A 27,053-nucleotide genomic window follows, 5' to 3' on the forward strand; every position below is an offset into this window, starting at 1 on the left:
GGAATTTGAGTGAAGAGAGAAGGATCTGTTTTGTGTTATTGCTGTATGCAAACGTCCTAAAAATTATAAGCAGTGTGATTTGGAAAATAAGCTGAAAATCTACCTTTCCCTGATTTCAATGTCAATGATTCTTGTCTCACCTATGTTTTCTTTTGTTTTAAAAGTTATTTTGCAGGATACAAGAAAGTTCTCAAGTGCTTTATAAATTGGAGCAAAATAAAACCAAGCAAGAGTTAGTTGAGAAGTCAACTAAAATGCCTCCTTTGAGGACTTTGCAGCAATACAAAGTAAGTAGACTGCTAGAGATGCAGGTAATAGAGGGTGGGGATAGCACTTCTGAGAGTTCTTTGTTCCTGACTTTCACTGGGTAAGTTGGGCACTCTGTGTTAGGCAATAGTTCAGTGCAGAAATAAAAAAACCTATGAAGTCAAACAGTACTGGGGAGCTTGTCCACTCTGATGCTCTTGTGCAAGTTTATTTTGACTAAATATGCTGTTGTTGATGAACAGAATGCCCATTGATATTTGAAGGGTGCCTTTAAGGTAAATTTGGTTTGAAACCAATAAAGGTAATGAGGGATTGCTCTGTGATGTGCATTAAAACAGCAGTGAGTGAGGAACAGCTGGAGATGTACCCTCAATCAAAAAAAAAAATATTGGGCAAATGTCTTGTCATCTGTTGGCCATTTAGTAGTGAGCTTCAAATGATGTGTGTTATTGGGATTAAAATAGAGATCAGTTGAGCTTCAGTCTTTTTCTAGGTCTCCAGAATAATCAGTGAGTGAGAGAATGAATGACAAGAGCTTTAGCATGAAGACTTCTTTTGTATTTGTCCTTTTTATCTTATTTAAGGGCTCACATCATCAGTATCTTTGTGCCAATCTGTTCCTTGAGTTCTGCTTTTCTTGGTCAGCTAATTTTCAGGATTAGATACAATGGCTGTCTTTCTGTGGGCCTGAGGAAAGGAAACTGTTGTATTTAAAAACGCAAATGATTGTCCAGCCTTCACTGTACTCTAAGAAACAAGAAACTGTCTGCACTGTGAATGTTGGCCTCCTGTTTTTCCAAAATTAACTGTAAGGTCATAATTTTTGGGGTAAAGCAGAATGTCTTGAGTTCAGTTACTTAGGCTTTTCTTTCTTTCTTTCTAGGGCAGCAAGTAAACAGTCTTAATTTTTTTCCTGCAATTTTTTTCCCCCAGGATTTCATGTCATCTGTATGTGCCAGACTTTTTGAGGTATTGTTTCCTGGTTCATCACACCCAACCAGGTTTTGTGCACTGAGTATTTTGGAATCAATAGCAGAAATATTTTCTGTTCCAAAAGGTAAGATTTCTAATTTATAGACTTTAATAGACTGTAGGAATGGGAGGTATTGAAGAAATGTCTTTTATGCCAGCTAGTCAGTTTCTGTCAAAGTAAAAGGGTATTCTTAGTCCTTTATTTCTATGGCATTTCCTGGATTGCTTTTGTTTTACCTCAAGGGAGGAAGTTTTTATGGGAAAAGGAATATTGAAGTAAATGCTACTAATTGCCTGTTGCATGTCTTCTATAAATTTAGATTTTACTGCATAGCCTGTTTTTTAGGAAGGCTTATTTTTCTTTTATTATGAGGAAAATGTCTGGACAAGTGTCAGTCATTTGGTAACTTCTCTCCTTTTTCCTGCTCATATATCTTGATAGCTTGAAATGCTGAATTGAGTAAAAACTCTTGGTTGAAAAATATTGCATATCCTCCTGATACTATGCTAAATAAAATCCAGTTTTATTGTCCAGTTAATGATGTGCTGATGTTATTTTAAATTTTCTTCATGATTTTATGGCAATCTGAATTCAATAAGTATTTAGAGCTTTGGAGTATTGATTATCTTGCTAAATCTTGTCTCTGGATCACACGGTCAACATAAAAATATGTTTCAGTCCTAAATTGTAACCTTTTCTTTAAAGAAATTAGTTGTCTAATATTAAAGTTGATTTTTGAGAGGGAATAAAATGGCCATCTTGCTAAATAATTTCTCAAAACCACTTGATAAATGAACACAATGTTATTATTATGAGTATGTAGTATATTATTACTGTTGTTTTTAAAACCAGAAAGTTACCCTCAGTTGTTTATAATAGCAGCTGAGGGTTTTGTAGATTGGACATTTCTATAAAGGCAATTCAGCTGTTGTATTCTGTGCTGTATTATGGTGCAGTTGTTTACATCCTAAAATTTCTGCCTTCTTTACAGCATTAAGTCAAATCACCAGAATTCACAACTCATTTATATCTAAATTAAAACCAGAAGAAATTGTAATGGCTTACATTTTAAGGGACGGTTCTATGACAAAATAACTCAAAACACCAAGTGCCAAAATGCACCGAAACTTTCAACCACTTTATTGAAAGGAATTATTTTCTAATATTACACACTTACAGGAAAAGAGTTTTTAAGCAAGACTAAATAAAGGGTTTTTTAATGCTAAATTTAAAGGGAGTAAATGGGTTCTGGTTTTGGCAACAAGTTATTTTCTGTATTACTAAGAGTAATTTTTCTAAATAAGATAAGCCTTTTTTTATTCCTAACAATGTTAAATATGGTATTTTAAAACCTATTAAGAGAAATAATATTAAAATAATAATTTGGCTAAAATTTAATGCTTCTTTTAGTATAGCAAAGCAGAATGTGAGGAGAGTGCTTATTCTGGAAAGAGTTACAGCACAGCTATCTAAGGCTTTAATTTCTTTGAACAGGCCAGGCACAAGTTTTCCAGCTGGATCAGGAGATGGATTCTGCTCGTGTCCAGACTCTGATCCAGTGTTTTGCCAGTACTTTTGAGGAAGTAAAAATTCTGGCATTTAGACTTCTGATGAAACTACGTGATGTTGCATTGAATTTACAGGTACGAACTTGAAGAGTTTAGAGGGAGTAATTTTGTGGAAGATGAATGTTCTGTAGTACACCAGGTGCTTGTGTTAGGTACAGAGCAGGAATCCTGAGCCTTAGAAGGCAGTCCAGGTTGCCTGCAGCAATGTTCATCACTAACACCTTCTGTATAATTTTACACAGCTGCTGCCCTTGCCTATGGAGGCTTGTTTCACTAATGGATGGAGGAGTTTGGGAAGTTCTTTGGGTATGACTGTGAACTGTCAGAAAAATAGTTAATCCAAGCCCTTGGCTTACTTGTGACTTATCTTTCTAAATGATTGGGGCATTTTAACTTGGTTTGTCTTGTACTTTTAGGAAATGCAGCTCCCTGTTTCCTTTCCTTTTTAATTGATCTCAGGTTTCATTGTCTGGTTGGTTTTATTGATTTCTCACAAATTTTGCTGTTTGAATTGATACTGATTTGTCTGTAATAACTTGATGAAAATTTATTTTAAAATTCATTAGTACAGATGAACAAATACTGCTACCAAGTAAATTGTGCTTCTCTTTAATGTCCATTAGCAGATAAAACACATTAACTGGAAAAAAGAAATTTCCTGTGAGGTGCATTGTAATTGAACACTGCTTTATAAATGGCTGTCCCCATCCTCAATGTCTATGTAATTGTATCCTTGCTAAATACATGCACATGCATGTTTTAAGGTCATCAGTGCACAAAACAAGTGTTTCTCAAGAAATATGTACCAGCAAACTTAATTATAAGCAGGTTCTCAGATTCCAGGCTTGTAAGAAGCTTAATTAAATCAATCTGGAAGCTCAATTAAATGAACAATATTACTGATTTGGTTTCTTTTCAGGGTTCTGAAAATCTAGATCTTCTGTTCCAAGCAGCAATTGATCTTAGCACAAGCACCAAGCCATATGATTGTGTCACTGCTTCATATTTGTTGAACTTTTTAGTATATCACAAAGGACTGCAGCACATTTGTTTAGGAAAACGGCTTGAGCATAACTTCCAGCTGGATGAGAACACATCAGTGAGTACAGTGGAGAAGAACACTTTGGCAGGTAAGATTTTGAGGAAAGGTTTTTTTATATTTGTTGAAAGTTTGCTGCTTTTTCATAAGGCTTTTGGTAGGAGGATTAGTAAGATAGGCTTATTTCCAACAGGATTTTAAGTATATTGTATTTTGCTGTTAAGAAGCCATCTTCTTTAGTAAGATCTCCATCTAGTCCTGTTGGTGTTGAGGCTGTTGAATATTCTATAAGATGGCTTTTGTCATTATTTTGAGCAGTGACATTAGAAAGTGCTGTGGAGGCCCAGGCAGTGAGCCTGGTGAAGCTGGGTGCATGAAGTGCAGGGAAGAGCCCTCTGCTTCCCCTGAGAGCTCACTCACCCAGGGGGAAGGCAGCTGTAGTTTCAATACTTGATGTTTGCAACCCTGCCCCTTGGAGCTCTGTTCACCTGGCCCCATTTTTCTGTGTGATTTGCAGTCCTGTGAATACACACCCACAGTAATGAAGCTTTGTTGACATACAGAATCATTTTCTTTGGTTTAGTGTCCCTGGATGAAAGATGACAGGGCTCTAGATCTGGCAGGTTTGCCAAATTTGTTCACCAAGCTTTCTCCACTTAAAGTAATCTTCAGTGAAATTAAAATACTTAAGTTCATTATTTGTAGTAAAATATTTTATGTAATTTGCAGTGAACTCATTTTTTGATACTTTTTTGTGCCATTCTTGGCTTCTCTATAGATGCCTGTTAATCCTTTCTTGATATGCAGTGAAATAACAATTTTGAGACATGGTTGTGGTTGCCATAAGTGAAGGAAATGTGTGGGTAACCTCACGTCTCATTGCTCTGGGGCATCTGCTGCTGGTGGTGATCCATGGTTCCTCATTAGGATCTGCAATTTGTTCTGATTCTGGCGCTGAGATGTCACAAGCTATAAACAGAATTAAAATAGACACGTGTCCTTAAATTGGTCAGGTTGCTTAGTGGAAAACAAAGTTCAAATGTATAATTGTGAACTTTCAATCTTTAATATTCTGCTGTACTCATCATTGTATTATTGTGGCTGTAAGGGTGTGAAGTCTGACTTTGCAGTATGGAGTAGGTAATTCCTTGTGACTTCATCATGAGCTGTGGGATTTTCCCTGAGCATAGGATGTGGGCTGTGCTTTTCACAGCTGCCATTTGGTTCAGAGAGATAGATAGATTAAATTGACTATAACAAATACTGCTGGGATTTAGGTAACTGAAAATCAAGGGTAACATATTTCAATGACAAGAGGGATGTGTATAATAAAGGAAATTGCTGTTTATATTCCACTGAATTGTTGTGTACACAGGTTTTATTCCTGTTTCTTAAAGCAGACTTATTTCTTAGAAAATCAGTATATGAATGTTCAATGTAAATCTGTGCTTTAAAATATTTTAGTTATCAAGCTTTTGTTGGTGGAAGTTGAAGAAGAAATATTCCAAGCCAAGAAGTCTCTGCTTCAAGCAGCAGCATCCTTCCCCATGTATGGGAGAGTGCACTGTATAAATGGGGCTTTGCAGCAATTACCCTTCAAGTAAGTAAAACACACTAAATAAGTTGTGACTCCATATTTTAAGGAAAACATACTAAATGGAAAGCTGTAACTCCATGTTTAAGTGCAGTGGAAGAGCTGTTAAGGAGAAGAGGAAATCATGCAGTATTATTTATAAGGAAATACAGTACCTGTGGCTTTTAGAACTCTTGCTGGCTGCTGCAGTGTTTGATACTTCCTTTGTATGTGGTAAAAGGGTAACTCAGCCTTAACACTTTTCAATCTCTACCCTATTCATAGCTTTCATAAATATTGTTGCAGAAGTGTTTGTAATTTTGGTTCTTTCTTTTAAATATAAAATTATTTTTAATCCATGTTTTGTTTTGGTTGTGATTTTGACTTTTTTTCTTTAAGTGACTTGACCCTGGTGTCTGAATGGAAGGAAATAGTGACCAGGCTCATTCTGATGTCATACAGCCTCTCTGCTGTGGTATCACCAGTTGTACAGAGCTCATCACCAGAGGGTCTTATTCCAATGGACAGTGATCCAGGTAAAGAACCAAACAGAATCCCAAAACAATTATTTTCTAATATGATGCTTCTGAAGGTCTGTTTGTCTTGCAGTCATTCAGAACTAGACTGAGCACGCCTCCCTTTCAGCTTCTCATTTTATGTCATAATTTTTGGTCACTGTTTTGATTTCTGATAAAGTTTTCTTGACTTCTTCACTAAAAAAACCCACAAACATTTGTAGAGTGCATTGTTACATCTCTTTCAAAACAGGGGCTGTAAATTCAGTGTTTTTTCCTTGATCATTCTAATCAACATAGAACCTTGTGGTTTTTCTTTTTTAATGCTTATAGCTTTCTTCTGTACTTATGCACCCAAAATGAATTACATCAGTATAAAGAAATGGAAATAGTTTTGTCTCCTGTCTTAAATATCCCTCTTGTTTAATGTGCAGAAAGTGCAGATCGCCTGCAGATGATTCTGCACGAGATACAACCACAGGACACAAATGATTATTTTATGCAAGCAAAAATCCTGAAAGAACACTGCAAAGAAGAATCTGAAAAGCTGGCTGACCAGAGGCCGATGAAAAATACTTGCATGGAAATGAGAGGTAAATCCAAGGCTATATAAGTAATTAAATCAAGGTATTTTTTATAGAGGAGTCATTTATGTGGATGATCAGTTGGAAATTACTTGCTTGTGTAACATTTTAGTTCTTGCCTGTCAGAAGCTTGTTATCCATAGACTTGGCTTTAGAAACTGTCACAGACATGTTTTATGAAAAATCCTTTCCTTAGAATTTTTTCTCCTGAGAAGCTGAGAGGCCTCAGGAGCAAAATATAAACAATGATTATCTGCTGCTGGGGAATGCAACAGGTGCATCTGTGATTGGTCTCATGTGGTTGTTTATAATTAATGGGCAATCACAGCCCAGCTGTCTCTGACTCTCGGTCAGACATAAGCTTTTGTTATTCATTCCATACTTGTTCCTCTCCTTGCTAGCCTTCTGATGAAATCCTTTCTTCTATTCTTTTAGTATAGTTTTAATATATCATCTACTTTTAATATAATATATATCTCATAAAATAATAAGCCAGCCTTCTGAAACATGGAGCCAGATTCTCATCTCTTCCCTGGTCCTGGGACCCCTGTGAACACCCCCACAATAAAATAATTAACTTCTGGAAGATTGGGATTAATCTCTCTTAAGACACAAGTGAAAATCAATTATTTTGATATTGGCCTAGACTCTGTTGCCTTAAATGCACTGGCAGGTAATCCTGAGCACCTTTTCTATCAAGCAATGTTAATGTATTTGTTGTTGAGAAGTGTTATTGTGATTTTCCTCTCCAGTTTACACAAGGCTAGTGGAGACTATGTTAATGCAATACAACTTGTTGCATGAAATTACATAGCAGAAACTTCAGCTTGAAAGATTCTAGTGGTAAAATGTTAGGTAGTATTTGTCTGTTTTAATGAATAGCAGCTATGAAACTGAACCTTACAACGATAAAGAAATGGTAAACTTTGGCATCTTTAGTGTGGGCCAGAATAAATGTATAGAATATCCATACACTTGAAAATTTAATAGTTTATGCAAGTTTTGAACTTCCTTTCCCCGGTTGCTTTTCGTACGTTGGAAACGTGTGGGGCCCCATGTTTTGTTTTTCACGAGAAGGGACAAACGCGTGCAGGTGCCGCAGTGGCCGCCAGGTGGCGGCGGCGCGTCACAAACGCGTCTGGCTTCGGGAGGCGCCCGGAGCCGTCCGGGATCCATGGATGGGCAATGGATGACTGCCTGCGGAGGTGTGCCTGCTTCTGTGCCTCGGACTGCGAGTAAATACCAGTTGTGACTCTTTAAAACAGCTCTTCTCTGGTAAAATGTTTATAGTACTGCCTTTTCCGAGTGTAAGAAAGTAAAGCAACTGTTGAGCCGGCAATTAGTTTCCACAAGATTAAATTATCTTTTGGGCAGGGAATTTAGAAATTTTTTCATAGTTACTTGTGTTTTTTAAGACAGGCTAAGTGAAGTTTAAATTACACACCTGCATCTGAGAACCTATTGCATTTGTTGTGTCTTTGTTTTTAAGGCAAAGACAAGCAAGCGTGTGATGTCACAGCTCAAATGGTTCTTGTCTGCTGCTGGAGAAGCATGAAGGAAGTATCTCTGCTCTTAGGGACACTGTGTAAACTTTTGCCCTCACAGACTACATCTGAACCTTCAGAGGGTTTGATTACTGTAGAACAGGTAGGGAAATAATTTTTATAAGAAAACCTGAAATTTCCTCTTGGGTGGTGGTGAGGCAAAGGCGGTTTTCAGAAATTTTTTCCTTAAGTCTGTGTTCTGTTTGGGAAAAGTGCATTTTAAATTTCTTTGAATTGCCATAGTAAGGGGTTTCTTTGCTATACTTGGTTATCAGCCCTGTTTTTGTCCAGTGGTATCTGTAAAAACAGAAAAATTAAGAAGTTACTATACATTACTAAAAAACTCATTCATTCTAATGGTATTGGGTTATTTATGAGATGTGTGATGTGTTTAGGGATACCAATGCCTGTCTGCCACCCTCCCTGTTGTCTCTCTCTCAGGATATATTAGTCACTAATCAAATTGTTAAAATCTTCTAAACTGACTTCCTATTTGAAGTCTCTTTTGTCTCATTTTGAGCTCTACATATTGAGATTCTTCTTAAAGCTCTTCCTTAATTAGCATCAGAGTCAAGGGTTTTGAAAGTCAAACATGCTGAATAGTCCTAGTCTTGTCTTCCTCCTATCCATTGTTATGAATAATTTGTATGTAGTGTGATTGTATCTTTTTCCTCTGATTTTTTTAATATGAGAGATCAGAAATGTTAATGTGCCATCTGGGTCTCTTGCAGAACGTTGAGTTCAGTGTTTTCAAGAAATTAGATTACCACAGGCATTTATTTGGCAAATATTTTGTGTTTATTGAATTTTTGTTTTAATTGATGACCTTTTCATTTACATATGTTTCAACAAAATCAATTTGTGTAGAAGACTGAAATATGAAAGGCCAGCTACCTTTTAACCACCTTTCCTTTCCAACAGAAAACAGTTACTTAATTCTTCCTTAGATGTTAGAACTCTACATTTTAAAACAAAACACAGTATTATGTACTCCAGATTTTATTTCTTATCTAATGTTGTGGTGCCATGGAAATAGTGTTGGTGTCTTGATTCTTGTATTGTCTCCAGTGCTCATGTTTTCATCTGGTTAACAGCTGTGCTTGCTTTGTTGCTGGGGTCTGGAGGGCAGCTGAGAGAACAGATATGCATTTCCACCATTATGTTCCTTAATCTGCACTAAGTCACAGAGGAATTGGTGTTTTAAAATGAGTCAGTTCTTACTGCAGCATCTCTTTTTGGAAAGCAGCATTAGATAGGTGCTCTTTCAGAAATAATACATTATTAAGGAAGGAGTTGGACTTCCATGATCTTTTGGGTCCCTTCCAGCTCAGGATTTTCTGTGATTCTATAAAGATGCCTTCTTTTCCTATTGATACCTCTTCAGCTTGTTAATGCTTCAGATAATTCCTGTAAAACAGAAGAAGAATGCTAATGGATGAGAAGTCTGTTTGAAATCCTGATTTTCCTCAGGCATGCGAAGAAATACACAAAGAAAACTTTGGGCATTTTCTTGGGCATTTTCTTTTGTAACTTTGGGTCATTACTGTGTTTTGTACAAAAAAAGAAGGGTTTCATCAGAAATGACAAAAAATGTCAATACCATAGCTGCTAGGGCTTCAGACTTATCAACCACTTATCAGTGCTGACAAATAAGCAAGTTGGATTTTGTTGTCTTATGCATGTAGAACTTTTCTTTCAAGTTGCCCATTCTTTTGCTTAATTTTGGAACTATTGGAAGAGATTTAAGAATACAGAGAAGGAAAACTTTGAGAGAAACCTTGGTCAGCTTGCCTTGAGCCGGGCTAAGTAATTGTTGAGAAAAATCTGGTACCACCTCTTGGCCAGGATGTGCCAGGCTGTTGCAAACCTTCCTCTTGTTGTACCATGCTCCACATCTAGGTCAGTAACTGTATGGTGCAGCTATAGACAGACATAGGAAGTGCAGAATATAGCTGGAGGAATCTCTCTGTTCAAATGCTGGGGGAATCTCTCTATCCAAATGCATTCTTTTCATTTTCCCTCTGATCCTGAAAGTCCAGCGATGGCAGGCTCAGAGCTCTGCCTGTTAATGAAGTCCATATAAATAGTATCACGTAACCACCAAAATGGCATCTAATAAAGATTCTGTGGGGTGTTTTGCCATATGACATGCAAATTATGAGTGCTCCAAATCTGGAGGAACATTTAGTTCTTCCTCAATCTCCTGTTTATCTCACCTGCGAAGTTTTAAGACAATTTTAGGAGATAAGCTTGCCACAGCTGTGTGCCACAGTGAAAAGAAACAGGCAGCAGAAGTAAAGACTGAGTTGTCCCATGGCCTGTAATAATCTTTTGGAACACCTTGGAGAGAATTTATATCTTGAATACCCAAATTCTTGCCCTCAGCAGCAAGTCTGGTCCTGTATGTTGTTTTATTAGTAAGGTTCACCTGTTATATTCTAAATTTCTGACCAAGAACTGAGTTATGGTAGTGCTGCTTCTAGTTTGAGTTCAGTTTGATGCAAGCTTCTAGTCAGTGTGGCCGTTGCAAGAAACTCAGAAGTATAAATAGTAAAGTTGGAAGTTATGTGACCCCCCCCAAAAAAAATTGCTTTGAATTCTAGAAGCGTAAGCATGGTGCTGGGACAGGCTGGTAAATTGATTTACATGTGTATGGATTTCTTGATTTGGTTTTGTTTACACACCTGGAGAACTGCCCTGTCTGTGGGTCAGTTCCTTGTGAATAAAGGGCACTTACTTCTCTTTTTTGGACTAGAAAGCTGAAATGAAACCCTGTGGCTACATAAGCTACCTTAAAATGTACTCAGAAATAACTTTTTTAGATATCTCCATATCTCCAGTTATTGTGTGTTTCACATTAGGTAAGTTTTAGCTGCAGGAAATAATTTGTAGATGGTCTCAGATTTGTTTTTTTTAATTAATGCAATCTCATTGCTTGGGTGATGCAAATTAGTTAACAGAGGTTGAAAAACCATAAAGGTAGATATGACATTAACTTCCCTGACAACTTAATTACTTGTCAGGCTATTAAAGTATTAGAGCAATTGTATAAGTAACAGAACAAGCAGAATTTTATAAGCAACTAGATGTGATTTTATGCATATTTTTATATAAAGGGTTTAAAGAAACTTTTACTGGAGAACTTCTAGGAAAAATTCCTGAAGTAAATTTTGCATAAGGCCATTAAGGATTTGCAATGCATTGTAAGCAAATTAAGTGGGAAGTTGGATTTAGACCATAAAAGTTGATGAGAATTAAAAGAAAAAACCCAACAAACAAGACAATTTATCCTTCGTGGAATTAGATTGTGTGGATCTGTAACTTCCAAACAGATTTAAAAACTTTGTGTTGTAATAGAGCTCTAGAAAATGAACTATAAGTGAAAGTTGAGGTATCACATTTGCAATTTTAATGCTTTTAAAAATAGCTCACATTCCAACATCATCTTCATTTTAAAATTGTTTCCAATGGTCAACAGCAATTATGCAGAATTCTGGAATGTTAGAAATTTTTATTTATATATGCATTATCTAATCTAATGTAGATTTGTTTCCCTTCGGTACAGTTTTTGGATTTTGAATTTCATATCTTGAATAGTTTAAGATTTTTTTTCTACTGTTGTGCTTTAGTTGACGTTTTCTTTGGTGTTTTTGGCAAGAGTGTAGCAAACAAGAAGGAATCTGCATTTGTTTCCCCTGAAAATCAGAGTTGTCCCTTTCTTGTCTTAAAATCTGAGTATGTCCATCACAGACAAATAACCAATTTCATGTCTTTTATATTTTTGGACTTTTTGAAAGGACACAGATCTACCCCCTTAACCTAAAAAAGAAGTATAATATTTGTTATCATTAAAGTAAGTGGGTGTTTTTTATAGCGCTTCTAGTTGCTTTTTGCTTGTACCAGTGACCCTTCCAACCAGGGGGAGGATTCTTGCTTTGAACTGCAAAATATTTTGCATCTATAAATAAATTATGTGTATGTAATTCCAAATGGCTTAGTAATTTTTTCTTTCTCTTTTAGGTTAAAAATATTGGTGATTACTTTAAACATCATCTGCTGCAATCAAGGCACAGGGGTGCATTTGAATTGGCATATGCTGGCTTCGTGCAACTTACAGAAATGCTTTCCAGGTAGAGGATGGACAACTTGCTGTGCTTTTAATACAAGTTTTAACCAATTTTGGCATTGTCCCTGAAGTTGAGCTGTGCAGGCAGATCCTTGCTTTCATGTGGATTTTATTTAAGTTTGGTGTAGGCATGATTATGACAGTTACATGATGTCTATGACTTGGACTACAATACTTATGGTTAGAGATGGTGCTTAGGCATTGAAAAATGATACAGACATATAATGCTTGCTGCATTTTTCTTCATTTCTGGCATCTTAGTTTCCTGAACAGCTCTTAAAAGCTCTTGGGGAAAGTAGGAGTGTAGAGTTCTTCCATTTCACTCCCCTTCTCTGGTCCTTTGTGAAAATGGATGCCAGACTTTTTGCTTTAGCCAGGACATTTTCTTGGAAACTTCTGTTACCTGTCACAGAGTTGGTTATTGTGACATTTGGAAGACTACCTGACAGTGCATCACAGGGTGTGATACGCACTCTGGCTTTTTTCTTTCCCCTTGTAACTTTATCTTTTCCTAGAAGAACTAAATGAACAGAATTGTCCTGAGGTCTGGGCAAGATCATTGGAATTTCCATTACATGCTTAGCTACTGACTTCAAGTGCTGGTTATGTTTCTTTGTGGTATACAGTGTTTATATCCTATCCATGTTTTAATAAGACAAACTAAAATTTCTACTGACTAGGTAGAGTTTGGTAGGTTTTTTTATTGTTGGGGTTTTTTTTAATATGAAAGACCAGTCAGATTTTCAATTTGAAGTACCTGTATTTTCATGCCAATGGTAGGCTAAGTAACCAATGTTCCCCTTTTGCCCCACATCAGCCAGTTTGAGGTGCAGATCTGTTTCTTCTTTGTTTCATACTGGAAACAGTTTTGGTGCTTTTAGTACAGACTGGCTGGCTGATGTGGTGTGTCCCCTCAGAAGATTTTCCTAGCAGAGCTGAGGCTTGGTCTCTGCTACAGGATGCTGGGTGAGGCTGCTGCATCTGTGTAGCAGCAATGCTGCAGAAATGGTATTTGACACGTGGTGGTGTTGGTTCTGTGTGCCAGAGGGATGTTACACTGCATGCCATGATTCTCTTGGTGATCTCTCTCTCTCCAAGGTGCATTATTTTCTTTCAGGTATTAGTAATCTGAGGGATTTCAAATTGGATTGAGGAGTTTGAGTGCTCACACAACCTTGCTTTACCCTTGGTTGTTTACTCAAAAAGAAGAAAAAAAAAGAAACTTATTACTTATCTTCTTGCCTGTCCATATGTTTTACATACACTTGTTTCCTTATTTTGTTTCTGCTTTGCTGATAGAGAAGCCTCAAACCCTTCTCAGCGCACCTATATAATCTGGAAAATTTTGTTTCCCTATTTAAACATTGGGGTGTTCTTCTGTACCATGGAAACTTGGTGCAGGAAGTTCTGAAGTGATGTAAGTTTTCTCCCATCAGCATGAAGAGAGAGTCTGGCCATCACAGTAATACAGTTTATAAAAAAAAAAAAACCAACAAACAGACCTTTTACTACCATGAATCTGTTTGGGAGGAGAAAGAAAGTAATCCAGGCAGGTACAGCCCCCCTGGTCTGATCTCAATGAATATCAGGACTCTCTTGAAGCAAAGGCAAAATAAAAAGCAGGGAATAATGGAAGACATCTAAAACATGCAGTCAGTTTATAGCAGACTCACTATTTTTCTTTGATTTTCAGTTTTGAAATTTCTTTTAGAAGCTGAGGCAAATAGAGTAGAGCAAATATGCCTAGATTTTGGAAAAGTTGTTGATGTGTTTGGTGCCCCTCCTGCTTTCTGCCATTGTATTTAATGGAGCAGAATCCACTTAACAGCAGCCTTATGTTAGGTTGAAAAATGAAGAGCCAAGCCCAAGAGAACTCTGCTTGCCTGAAAATTATTCAAACATTAAGTGATATGTATGTATCATCTAAAACAAAAGCCCTCCAAAATTAAGGAAGTTTCCTCTTTTGAATTAGCAGATGTCTGTTACAATTTTTTTGGTTATCCATATTGCCTAGCATTTTTTAAGTTAAGATACTTCAAGCAGAGCAAGTGCTCCTTTGGGAAAAAGATTTATAAGAACTGGAGAGCAGCTCTGTGGATGTACATTAGTTTCAAGGAAAGACAATATTTTCCAGGAACTACAGGTCTCAAGGCTTATATTTGTATTTAAAACAAAGGAGAAAGGAGACTGATACCAGAACAGGAAATGACTATTTGATTTTGTCTCTGGGGACATGAGGAATATTTTGAGACTCTCCTCCAAAAGGGAGGAATTAAGTCTCAGTGATTGCAGCTGCCTTGCAGGTCTGTTGATTGTCATGGAGCCTTTCCATGTCCCCTGCTGCAGCTGGGGGCTCCATTCTGCCCTGAATCTCAGCTGGCCTGCCTCTCTCCACTGCTGAGAGGCTCATGGGCAGTCCTGGAGCATGTGTGTCAGAATCTGTATTAATTTACTGCTGTGTCCACAAATGCCAGAGCAGAAAGCTTTTGTCTGGGGCAGCTTATAATAAATAATGTACAGCTTTTGATACCTTGTTGAACAGGATTGAATTCTAGATATGCAGAAGCATCCCTGACACTTGAATTTGTTCTTTCTGTAAAACACAGTGAAAAATCTGTCACTAAGACTGTGCCAGGCATTTATGAATGACTCCAATTGAACATAGTCCTTCACTTATTTCTAGCCAAGCACTTTTTAAAAGACTTTTTGCTGCAGTGTCTTTTTCTGACCTTGATTTTAGCTGTACAACACTTAAACACCAGTCCTTATAAGTACCAAGAACAGACTTGTTTTCTAGACAGAATGATGGTATTCAGACCTGTTTGAGTTAGTGGTGAAAGAAAAATATTTCCTCTGCAGAGATTTCTTAGACGCTTGATGAAATTGATCTGTCTTGAAATTGGGATGTGAATTGCTGAGTCTGCTCTAATATGCAGGTTACCATTCTTCTGTTTCCCTGTTGATACTCCTTCTGGGAGTGTCCTGCTCCCTTTTTCATGCCTGCTTAATGTTGCCTGCAGCTGCACCTTCAGAAAAACCACACAGTTACATAACAAGCAACATTCATATCAATGAAATAAGCAATATGTTTTTAAAAAGGGTATTTCCTGTCAAAGGCCTGGAGAAATTAAAAAATGCTCATTTGGTCTGATAACGTGGTGGTTCAGGAAGGTCAGAAATCTGTTTTAAACTTGAAAACTTGAATCTCCTGTAGTCCTTATTACTCAAGCAATTTCTCTGTCCCAAATGACATTTTGCCTGCTTTGCATTTCTTTTATTCAGTGATCTCTTTGCTGAGAGATCAGGTAGATTTCTGGAAATCTGAAATGGTGTTGCATAGTTATGGTGGTAGTGCTTTGCTTCACTAAAGTTGCAGAATGCAAGTGTAAGGTTTGGGAAGAGTAATGTCATACAGTGCAATGTATTTACTTAGGAATAATTTATTTTGAAAACTTTCAAATATTTGATTGGAACTTAAATAGGGGTGAGCACTATTTTATGGGGTGCAGTAAGTTAGGTTCATAACAGTTTTGTGGAAAGCTGTAATTTACTGCATGATGAAAATCATGCTTTTATTTTAAAAATGTTTTATCTGTCAGTATCAGTGAAAATTACTTATCTGTACTTAGTCAGTGTCTGGTCTTCTGTAATATTTCATTTGGGGAACACTAATCCTTAGCAGCAAACTCTGCTTCTATCTCATTTTCTTGCTCAGAAGTGACTGTTGCTCTTTGCTTTCCCAGCCTGCTATGATCTGCCAGGAGGACTTGTAAAATGGAAATATTGCTAATGGACTTTCTAGTGAAACTTACCAATATTGTAAATAACTTTTTAGCAAAAGCATAATCACAGATGTGAAGGAAAGAGTGTTGAAGGGAGAGAAAGAAAGTGGGGAGAAACACTGCTCTTATATATTGAGATGCTTGTAGTGTTAGGAAATACATGGCAAAAGGAAGCATGAGATACAATGTTAAGGCACTGCTCAGGTTGGAGATGTATTCATTTTTAACACTGTTCATGTTTTACCTCCCATATCTTTCCCTGCTTGCTGTGAGAGAGATATGGGGTAATGATGCTGTCTGAAATTTTGAAGGCACCCAAGGTTCTCTCTGCTCTGCTTTGCCCAAAGAGAAACCTCAAACCCTTCTCAGTGCACCTGTATAATCTGGAAAATTTTGTTTCCTGTAGAGTGGATGCTATGAAAAGGAGGATGCAAGTGGAAGGACTTGGTAGTTTCAGAGGAGTTGTTCTTAAAAGCAGACTTGTAACTGGAATAGTAGTGTTTTTGAGGTTAGATTCTGGTCTCAGAAGTACCAGGGGCAATATTGTGTCTATAAAAAAATGGGAATCACATTACTTCTGTGAAAAAGAATAATACTGCAGGCCTGTTGAGAGAGAAGAAAAATGGTGAAAGAAACCCACTTCTTTCCTAGATAGGAACTGCTTACAGGGATTGGAATCACTGAATTCTGGATATACACATGTCGAATAATGCTTCTGGTCATGAGATGTTTATGCCACATGGCATTTGCATCCAGGAGGGCCAAATTCAAGATTGACCCATTGTTAACACACCATTTATTTCAGATAGGAGAAAATACAGATATATCACTTATGGAGAGGAGTTTAGCTTTAACTTAGGATTTTCAGGCTTTTGTACTCATTGATACTGAACACAGAAGGGGTTTGGGGCATTTATGAAATTGTTTAAGTTGACAGATGAAGAGAGAGAAAATTGTGGATTACACTTAATGTACTGCATCTTAAGTAATTTGTGTATCAACTTACTGGGTTGCATTTTCATTATCACCAATATTTGTTTGATCAGGTAGAAATAATGACTGTTTCATTCTGGAAAATGACATTTCATCTTGAGGCCTTAATTTTTTTTATTGTAAAGCTTTGTTATTCTTAAAATTTAGGGCCACCTGCTTCTTATGACAATATTCTTCTTGCCAGACCACAAGGAGACAGAGCTGCCAAGTGGAAGGGAGTAGTCATCTCCATTGCAAAGTCAATAGTCTCTAATGTTTCTAACTCTACAGCAGTAACTCTTTCACCTTCTAATAAATAAAAGTGCATTGGTGGGTGACTGAACAAGGTAGAATTACTTGTGGTAAGATCAAAGCAGTTTGGCTTTAAGGGAGTCTGAGGTTTATTTGACTTGAGTATGCTTCTCCTCTTTCTACTAATACTGAGAGGAGAAGGATCCCTCAGTTTACTTAAGAATAAAATATTCAGTGTGCTACACAGCAAATTCTAAATATTTCCTTAATGCTTTACTTTGTGCTTCTCTGCACCCCAGCAGATGTAGGTATTTCTCATGGGTGTTCATGTTAATACTAAGATAACACACTGAAGTAAGATGAGCACTGTTCTCTGAGTGATTGAATGGAGACATTTAAATTCTGCTTAGTTAGGGAGGTAAGACCAGGTGTCTCCATGATCAGAAGGAGCAGATTTTGCAGAATGTGTTGATGTGGATGAACAGAACTGCAAAGTAGTGTCTTAATTGCTGAGACTCATGGAGGAGATTTGTAAGAAATTTTGTGTGGCCTCAATCCTAGAGTTGTATCCTCATTGTGTACCCAAAAGTGAGCAAAGGAATGCATCCTGAAAGTAACCCAGGGCAAACACTTATCAGCAAAAGAGAGTAGTTAAAGGAAAAGAGAACTCACTGTGAGTTTCCAGGTTAGTCTGTTTGCCTCTGTCATGGGCTTGGGGCAGGAAGTGCCATGGTATGAGATGAGGAATTGCTTGTGAAGCCCAGTTCTTGTTGAGCTCTGGACTGGTGCTTTGTATTCTGACTGTCCTTTTAAAGAGGTGCTGCCTTTAAAAAACATGGAGAATGCCTGGCAGCAGTGTAGGAAATGTGGTGGAAATCCTGCAGGAATTATTGAAGAGTAAGAAGTGTCCTATGTCTTCTGCTGACCTGTCTGGCACTTCCTGTGACCTCAGGTTTCTGCATTACTATTTTTTTGGGTTTTCTTGTAATAGAAGGAAAGGTGTGTTTCACTGGAGATTAAAGCCTCATTTATTGTTAATGACCAGGTTTTTAGACAAAGTATATTCTTGCTTTAATAAGAGGAGGATGAAGAAGGGAATAGATGTAGACCTTCCATTAGATTTTGCTTTTCACACCAGTACCTGCTGCCTTTTACCTCTGCTTTTAAATTCTTTATTTCAGTCACCCAGGTAGAAAACTTGATTGTAGTCTAACTGTAGGTCTCACTACCTCATCATGAATTTAATTATAGTTTATATTTTTAGGTAAGGCAAGTCCTGCATGGTTGAGATAGTTGCAGCTGTATTGCCCACAGTGATGAATTATTTCTTCTACTCTGAAACACCTATCAAACCAGTGTGACAGGTTTTAATAACAATGTCCTGTTAATAGAAATTTTTGTAACAATGAATGAGCCTTTTGGAACATTGACATGAGATTAATGGGCTGGTGTTGCACAGTGAATGTGGTACATTTCATTGAAATGAACAGCACCAGTAATTGAAGTAGACTTGAGTTTTTCCTTGGAAGTTGTTTGCTTTCAGGCAATGCTGAGTTTTATAACTGCAGAGGAGGAGTGTTTGATGATAGGAGAGCAACTGAAGTGCTTTACAAAAAGTTTGACTGACTTAATATTAAAAAGAGCACAATGTCTTGTTTTTCATTCCTTCCATTGCTCTGAGCTTTGCAGGGTTATTTACATAATGTGTACTTACTTTGAGGGGCTTCAGATTCAGTTTGTATGTTTATAAACATCAATAATAGTATAAAGGGGCGTATATCAGCTACTGTGTGGCAGCAGAGATATGAATTTGTGAAGTGTCACTTCCTGCACAGTGGCTGATGTGCATATGTCCTTGCCTTTTTTCTCCAGAACATGTTAATAATTTTTGGCAGAAGAGACTTGTTGCAGCAAAACACAGAATCTTGTTTTCTGTACAGTTAAATGTATTTTGCTAATGGCACTTTATAAGTAGGGTTAATATTATTTGTACCAACACTGGAAAAAATATACACTTTTGTTTAAATTTAAGCTGATTTCATAATAAAAATTGGAGATGTTAACATACAGTAAGAAATACTTATTCAGGTTGCTCAATGCTTTCTTTGACTTTGTCCTTGTTTTATTCACTTGTTTCACGTTTCTTATGTATCTGTTTGATGTAGATGTAACAGTGAGAGTCTGCACAAGATGCCAGAGCACTGGCTAAGCTCTGTGTTAGAAGAAATCAAATCTTGTGATCCTTCTTCCACACTCTGTGCAACCCGACGGAGTGCAGGAATTCCATTCTACATACAGGTACCAACTTGTGTCACTGCCTCTGATTTAAATATATTCTCCAGAAAGGACATTAAAAAAAAGGGAATTGCATATTTAGTTTTCCCACTTCAGCCCCTTTTGATCAATTGTTTGGTTTTTTAATAGAGATTTTTATTGCCTTTGTGCAACCAAGAAGCTGTTGGTAATTAAGCTATGTTTGGCGCCTCAGTTCTGTTGACTTGAGATTTTTGGCTTGTGGTAGATTTCAATGGCATTTCTAGACTGTGTTTAGGCTTTATGTTGCAACTGTAATAATTCTGGCAAATTCACAAATTAATTCACAGATTAAGTCAGGCTTTAACTATGTGCTGCTTCGGTGTGAAGTAGCAGAATATGAACAGACCTTCACAGAATTGCAAAATGGTGACCTGTTAAAGACTGGAAAGAGCTTGGGAAGGCCACTCACCAGCAGTAAAGCACAAGTAATAGTGTCACACTGACTGGTGTTGACTGGAGTCTCAAGTGCAATGAAGGAGTGCATTGCTGAAGACTTCTATCTGAGAACGTGGGGCCATGCTCCCACATTCTTACCACTCCCTGTGTTACCCTCAGCTCCATCAATCCCAGCCCCTTTGACTTCTGCCAAGTTCAGAACTGATGGCAGTGTGGCAGTTTTGTCTCTCCTTGAAGTGTCACCTCTTGCTGAGTGCCCCACATTAGTAAGCAGCACCTCATCTGCATCCTTGTGGATCAGTCACTGCAGAGTTTGTTCTGCAGATTACACTTCACCTATTTTCATTCCTTTGTTCCTTAAAGCAGCCATATTTGCTTTCCCCTAAATTAACCTCCATGATCTTGATTTTCAACCAGTTTTCTAAGACAGGAGTCCAAGAGTAACAGTATGGTTTGTAACTTTCTCCACTCTCAGAAGTACAGTCTCAAGCACGTTCCAAGGATCTGAGGGACTGCTGGGAGCAAGCTCTCCCTGCCAGAATAATTCATCTTGCTTGTTTTCCACTCTGAGTTTGCCCTGAGAAAGTTGAGGCAGCCAGCTTCTGTCTGACCTCTAAGGTCAGTCACAGCCTGCTCCTGGCTTTGCTAGATGTGTGTGCAAGGCAGCAGAGATCAGAAGTAGGGCACTGGCTTTAGAGACATTTTTCCTGTTCAGTTTCAGCACTTAAATATCTTTCTCACTTCTAAGAGTAAGTTGTCTGCAGAAAAAATTTGATTTCATGTTTTCTGGTTTCCCCATTCACACCGCACACTTTGAATCTGATGGACATTATCTAGTTTTAATCTTATTAATGTGGAAAAAAGCAGCATGTTTGAATCAGTCCTTTATGTAAAAATTTAGGTTACTGGAAGGACTAGGTGGACCCAGTGATATCCCTCTGCATGTGTACTCTGCAGTTGGCCTACTGATTCCACAGGGCAAAGCTTGCATTGTGGATAAATAGATCAGAGGCTTCTTTCTTGACAGCTCTGGAAGAGTACAGAGTTTAGTCAGTTAGCAGGAAAGTTTAAAATTAACATTGGGATTAGTCTGAAATAAACTGTTTTCATACTGTAATTTTATAGTAAAGAGGGATGGCAGTGTTCTTTGGAAATAGTTTTGAATGTGTCTGTAGATTCAGTAAAATTAGTTGAACCTTCAATGCCTTGTGGCATTTAGATAATAAAAATATGAGCTGTAATGTGTATCCTAACAGCAGTAAAAGAAGGATATTTTATTACTGCAGTGTGGTCTCTTTGCTATTTACATCCTATGCTGTGTTCTTGTGAACTTAAATAGATCTATTTTAATGAGAATATGTAATTTTTTAGATTATAACCATTCCATGACCTCTTTTAAATAGGAATGTTATTACTGCAAAGGTGCAGCTCCATTTAGTGGGTGGGAAAATATGGTTTTCAGCTTTAACATTATGAAATTTTAGTCTTCAGGTCATTCTTCTCTCTTTCATACTTCATGAACACCTTTTTTTTCCCCACCTGCCCTCTCTGTTTCTCCTATCATTCAAGATACTGATACAATGACAGAAACTACTCCTGGGTTTCTGCCTAAACTCTGAAATTCATTTGGTTCTTACTGATGCTGAACAGACTCTAGGCCCCAAAGCTCAAATAGATAATAATCTTTTATTGGTAATAAATGATTTACGGTTATCCACTTGTCCTAACTTGGAAAAATTCAACAAGAGCTGCTAGATAAAGAGAGAGGCTGTTCTAAATTCAGTCCTGAAGTTTAGAGAACTAATTTAGAGTATTTTCATCTCAGCTGGCTGTCCAATCCACTGAAATATTGTTTGGAGAGGGATACATCTCTTCCCTTATTTCAAAAACGTGCTGCTTGTTTTATCCTGTGTTGCAGACCAGAATTTATTATTTGGCCAGCCCTTGTCATCTCATACAGTGTTATTAACCTTAAAAAAAATCCATACTAGGAAATGTAAGTATGTGTAGTACAGCAGATACTTTTGCTGTCCAAAATGCTATGACTTGTATACTGACAAGCTTTGAACAAGGCTGAGTTGAAACTGAAACTTGATTTTTTGTTAATTTTTCTTAGTCATTCTGTATGGTCAGAAGCTAGGCTGTGATATGGTAAATACAGGAATGAGAGAAGAACTGGTAGTAAAAAAAAAAAAAAAAAAGGCTAGAAGCACCTGATTTTTAATTTTTTTTCCTCCTTTCTATAGGCTTTGTTGGCATCAGAACCAAAGAAGGGCAAAACAAATTTGCTGAAAATGGCAATGAAAGAATTGATAGCTCTGGCTGCACCTTTGAATGAATCTTTAAGTGTAATTCCACAGGTAAAATTCAGCCTCTCATCAAAAGGCAAATCTCAAAAGTGTGTTTACACCATTTGAAGCAGTTAAGGAGAGTGTGTGTTTTTAATGAGAATATTTTGTTCTAACTGTCTATAGCTAGATTTTAAAAGCTTTGCATGTGTAGAGGTTACAAAGTTACTGTAAAACATACTAAAAAGTGGATTGGGCATAATTCCATAGTTTTTTTCTGGTACAGCCAATGAAGTCATATATGAGCAATTTACTGCCTCGAGTATATTTTTAAACAGATAGATAAGTAACTTCCTTTTTACAAGTTTGTAGCTGAACAAGCAAGCTTTGCTTACATTTAAAGTAAATAAATGAGTTATTTATGCATGAATCATAGCAAAACACTACATGAAAACTGATTTTAGTCATACTTAGTAACTTCTAAAACTTAAATACATACATTAAAAAATATTTTAAAGGCAAGACCTATATCTTCAAAATGTTATAATTTGCTTTCTGTCTGTTTGTAAGTGCAAGCCATAATTTGTTCCCATCCCATAAGGATGTCCTAATGACTCTGCCAGATTTACTGCTGGTATAAATTTATGTAGCCTTGTCAAAATCTGTGAAACTATGGGTATTGCCACCTTCCCTTACAGAGGGTAGAGAAATGTCAGAAAATGCTCCACATGGTAGAGCAAGCCTGGTTGTCAGTTTTAGCTTAATATTGCCCTCCTGTGAGCTGTAGTTTATTTTTTCTCACAGTATCCACAGCGTGTGAAGAATGTTGGAAAAGATGATTCTGAACTTCAAAAGTTATTTTTACAGCCATGATAAGCTAAGGATAAAAGAATGTTGGCCTTCACTTGCAATGCCTGGACTATAATTATTAGAGGAATATATTTTTAAACTATAACTGCTATTAACTGGGTTTACTGCAGCACTATTTTAATGTATTTTTAAGCAGCAGTATTGCTTGTATTTAATATGGAAATAAAGTGCTGTAAATGTGAGTATAGATTATTTTTGCTTTGCATATTCACTGTTTTTACATAAATGAAATTTATGTAAAAATTTAAATCTTCACTGTAATTACATAAATGAAATTTAAGATATTTACTTATGAATTTATACTTTTCATATATTTCTTCTCCCACCACAGGTTCATGCTTTAAATATCCTCCGAGCACTGTATAGGGATACACGTTTAGGTGAAAACATCATGCCTTATGTTGCAGATGGAATAAAAGCATCAGTTCTAGGGTTTATGTCACCTGTCTGGGCAGTAAGTTAATTCTTCATTTTGCTTCTCCAGTTTACCAGGATATAGAGTGGTCAGTGAAGCTTTGGTCATATTTATAAATGGCAGTACGATAATTTCTGAAATGTAATATTTTAAGGTACAGTGAAAAATAATGTAGACCTGCAAAATTAAGTCATAATTTTGGTCTTTTTTTTTGGTTTTGTTTAATTTTTCTTAATGTGAAGTGCTGATATCCACAAAAAGTAGGGACAAAGATTACCTTATAGGTTAAAGTCTCTCTGGCTGTTAAATTTTGAGTCAGTGCACTTAGCTAGTAAGAAGTGCATTTGCATTCATTCTCACTGTTACTTTGCTCTTGAATTAAAGATCCCATATGGCATGTTCAGGTAGAACACTTCATGATCTTCTCTGCATAAGGGTGAATGCTTTGAATCACTAAAAATCTGGATACATTCCCTGTAATACAGATAGGCATCTCCAAAGAACCTGACCTTTCCAGTAGAATCATCTTCATTGGAAGGATGCTCTGAATTAATAGTTTCCATGTGCTGACCCCTGTAGCTTGCTTTTCACTCAGCTTTTGTTTTTTTTTTTTTTTACTGTACATTAATGGCTGTATTTAAAAAAAAAATCATGCATTTCAAAGGGACTTTTCAAACATAGTTCTTACTTTTTCCTCTAGGTACGAAATTCATCTACACTTCTTTTTAGTGCTCTGATTACAAGAATTTTTGGAGTTAAAAGAGAGAAAGATGAAAATTCCAAAAAAAATAGGTAAGTTTCACTTTGTATCAGATACAAATTTGCAAAACATGACCTTAGCCAACAGCAATTTGAAAATGTTGCTTGCTTTATGGATATATTTGAATCAGGATGTTAGAGGAACGTCTAGCTGTGCTTATATCATGCTGTCAAGAGGTAAGTGGTAGGGCCAGAAATGTTTGTTGTTAAACACAGAGTTAATTTGTACTCAGGTGCAATTTCTCAGGAGTGGAATGTTGCTGGGAGGTTTTGCTGCCAGTGGCTCTTCCCAAAGCCAGGGGCTCTCATGGTCACAAAACAGACCTCTTGCTCTTAAGAGCAAAGAGAAAGGGGGTAAAAGAGGAGAGGTACAGTGGTTACACATGTGTTCACTTCCTTCTAGGGCAGGCCTGGAGTTAATTTCACCCCTACTTACTTGATTTTCCTCTTTAGTCTTCCTACTCTAGAACACTGTCATCTCTTTCCTCCAAACGCTAAAAATTGCAGCTTGCAGAGCCATTTCTCTTCCAAGGGACACTGCCTTGGATTCTGTAGTCCTGCTTCAAATCCCTTACTATTTCACTTTATGTAAAAACAGTTCTCCTCTAACTCTTAAAACTCCCTAGTCCTGATCATTCCAATTTCTTTGCACCCTCCAGTTACTGCACAAGGACCCCTCTGTTTTCTTTGGCCTCTTCCTTGAGCTTTTTCAGCAAATGAAGCATATCCATGCCCTGCTCTCTGTAACTGAGGTTTCTGCTCTAGGAGGGATGTGAAAATAACCCTGGATGTAGAATAAACTCATTAAAAAGTATTCCTGGGTAAGCCTGTGGGGCCATAGAGTGGTCATGGTATGGATATTATGGTAACCATTTCAGAAATTCCTAATGGATTTTCGCATCACAGGCAAGGCATGCAGTTTCTGAAAGAAGGCAGTTGTTACAATTTACCTTCAGAAATTCCACCCCTTTTATCGTGGTTCCTTACTGTTGATCTGTGTAACTAATAAATTTTTCACGCATATTTTGAAAAACTAGATGTCTTGGGATGATACTGGTCTGCCATCTTTTAAATGCTACATAGATCCCATTTTAGCGGAATGAAATAGTTGATTTCAGGTGTCACTTGAAAAACTTTGTTACTGTGCATGTATGAACATGAGGAAGAAATACAGGTGGGAAACTGAAGGGAGATTTGCCTTAGAAAATAACTCTTTCCCAAAACAGTTTGAGATGTTAACTGCTCTACTGCATGAAATTATTCTTGTTTTGTCACATATCCAAATAATTTCTAAATTCAGTCCTGTAACCCTCTTGTAGCTCATGCATAGCAGTAAAAAGTGTTTTTCATTTCTTGCCTTCCTACTTTTGTTATATAACAGCATTTAAAGTTGCTTTTTTCCTTTAATTTTTATATTGAGCACTTACTGAAAGAGATAGACACCCTGCTTTTTTAAACTTGTATCTTTGGGAAAAAACTTGGCACTAACTTCTGCAGTGGGGAGGCAAAGTGACTTCTCAAATGAATGTAGTGTGATGATCTGTGGAATCTGAGATTTCTGTTTGTGAAGCTGCAGAAAATAATGCATTTGAGCTTCTGTTGGATATGGGAGATACCAGAACAAAGGATCTTTTATGTAGCTAAATTAAATTTTTTAATGACAATGTTAATATTTACGTAACTGGCCCTGTTGACTTGCTTCTCTGAAACTTTTGTTTACAGTAATTTCTCTGTATTCATTTTAACCAAAAAAATGTTAAAGCTGGGCTGACTTTATTTTCTTCATCATTTGATTAATGGTTGTGCATTAAACATTGCATGAAATCACTTGTGCTGTTTTCCATGTGTGCTTGTCAGAACTGTGACACAGGGATTAGGAAGACACATTTAAGGCAGGTCTCTGAGATAGAGGAGTTATGAAAACAGGCAGAGATTTGATTTGTAGTTCCTGTCCCTGCAGGAGAGCCCCACAGGTGGGTATGAGGTGGGCTGTGTTTGGGAAGAGAGAGGTCTGTGTTTCTGTGGTTTGGCGCCACGAGGTGTCACCATTACTGCACAGCTCCTTGCAGCCTCATCCCTGGGTGCAGCTGTGCTTGGGTGCTTCTCTTCTGGAGCTTTAAACTCAAGGAGTGTTTTGCTCAGACAAAATTAATCTGTTAAAACCAACTAATTTTCCCCCATTTCCAAAGCACTGGCATTTTAGCAATTTCAATCTGTAGGAGCTTTTGTGAAAGTCACCTGGCTTTAGACTGCTTGTTCTGTTGCCTTGAGGATGTTCTGTTTACATTAAGGGACAGTCTGTCCAAAGACCAACTCTCCCATTAGCACCCTGCCTAGGTTTCCTAATCTAGGCTTCAGATTAGGAGGTTAAATCTGTCATTTTTGTGTCAGCAGGGAGTTAGGTTATTACTGGGCATCTTTATAGAAGAGAATTGACTTTCTAACTGATTTCTCAAAAAGAGTTCCTATAATAGTGATAGAATTGGGGTGGATTTTGTAGACTTTTTCTGAAAGAAGCTTTGCTGGAACATGAAGTATTGATGCATCTTTTAAATTTTAGCATAGATGAAAAGGATGATGAGTTGGAAAAATAATATGTGAAAAAATAACAGCTGTGTGCAGTCTTGCAAGTAGAAGAGAGAGGAGTTATGTGAAGGCTCTTTACAGTGGTCCATGTAACTATCCATGTTGAGCATTTTCTTCTAGGGAAAATAAAGTTAGAACTGTTTTCTGGCTTTTCTCTTTCTGAGAAAGACTGTATCAAAACTTCTAATGCTGCTGCAAGTGTGTGTGATGGTGTATGGGTGTGTATTT

At 37.1% G+C, this 27,053-nt stretch overlaps 1 protein-coding gene across 1 annotated transcript in view; it reads left to right on the forward strand.

The window, feature by feature from the left end:
- Positions 1-27,053, forward strand: part of THADA (THADA armadillo repeat containing) — a 153,049-nt gene that overhangs the window by 10,915 nt on the left and 115,081 nt on the right. Inside the window, exons 14-26 of the mRNA XM_063152087.1 lie at positions 165-287; positions 1,201-1,324; positions 2,735-2,883; positions 3,728-3,938; positions 5,312-5,447; positions 5,820-5,956; positions 6,370-6,528; positions 8,009-8,166; positions 12,084-12,193; positions 19,361-19,493; positions 22,154-22,267; positions 23,397-23,519; positions 24,181-24,272. Of these exons, the coding sequence (XP_063008157.1) occupies positions 165-287; positions 1,201-1,324; positions 2,735-2,883; positions 3,728-3,938; positions 5,312-5,447; positions 5,820-5,956; positions 6,370-6,528; positions 8,009-8,166; positions 12,084-12,193; positions 19,361-19,493; positions 22,154-22,267; positions 23,397-23,519; positions 24,181-24,272 (1,769 nt within the window). The remainder of the gene's footprint in view (positions 1-164; positions 288-1,200; positions 1,325-2,734; positions 2,884-3,727; positions 3,939-5,311; positions 5,448-5,819; positions 5,957-6,369; positions 6,529-8,008; positions 8,167-12,083; positions 12,194-19,360; positions 19,494-22,153; positions 22,268-23,396; positions 23,520-24,180; positions 24,273-27,053) is intronic.

Source organism: Melospiza melodia, chromosome 3, assembly GCF_035770615.1.
Source record: "Melospiza melodia melodia isolate bMelMel2 chromosome 3, bMelMel2.pri, whole genome shotgun sequence".
Lineage (NCBI taxonomy): Eukaryota > Metazoa > Chordata > Aves > Passeriformes > Passerellidae > Melospiza > Melospiza melodia.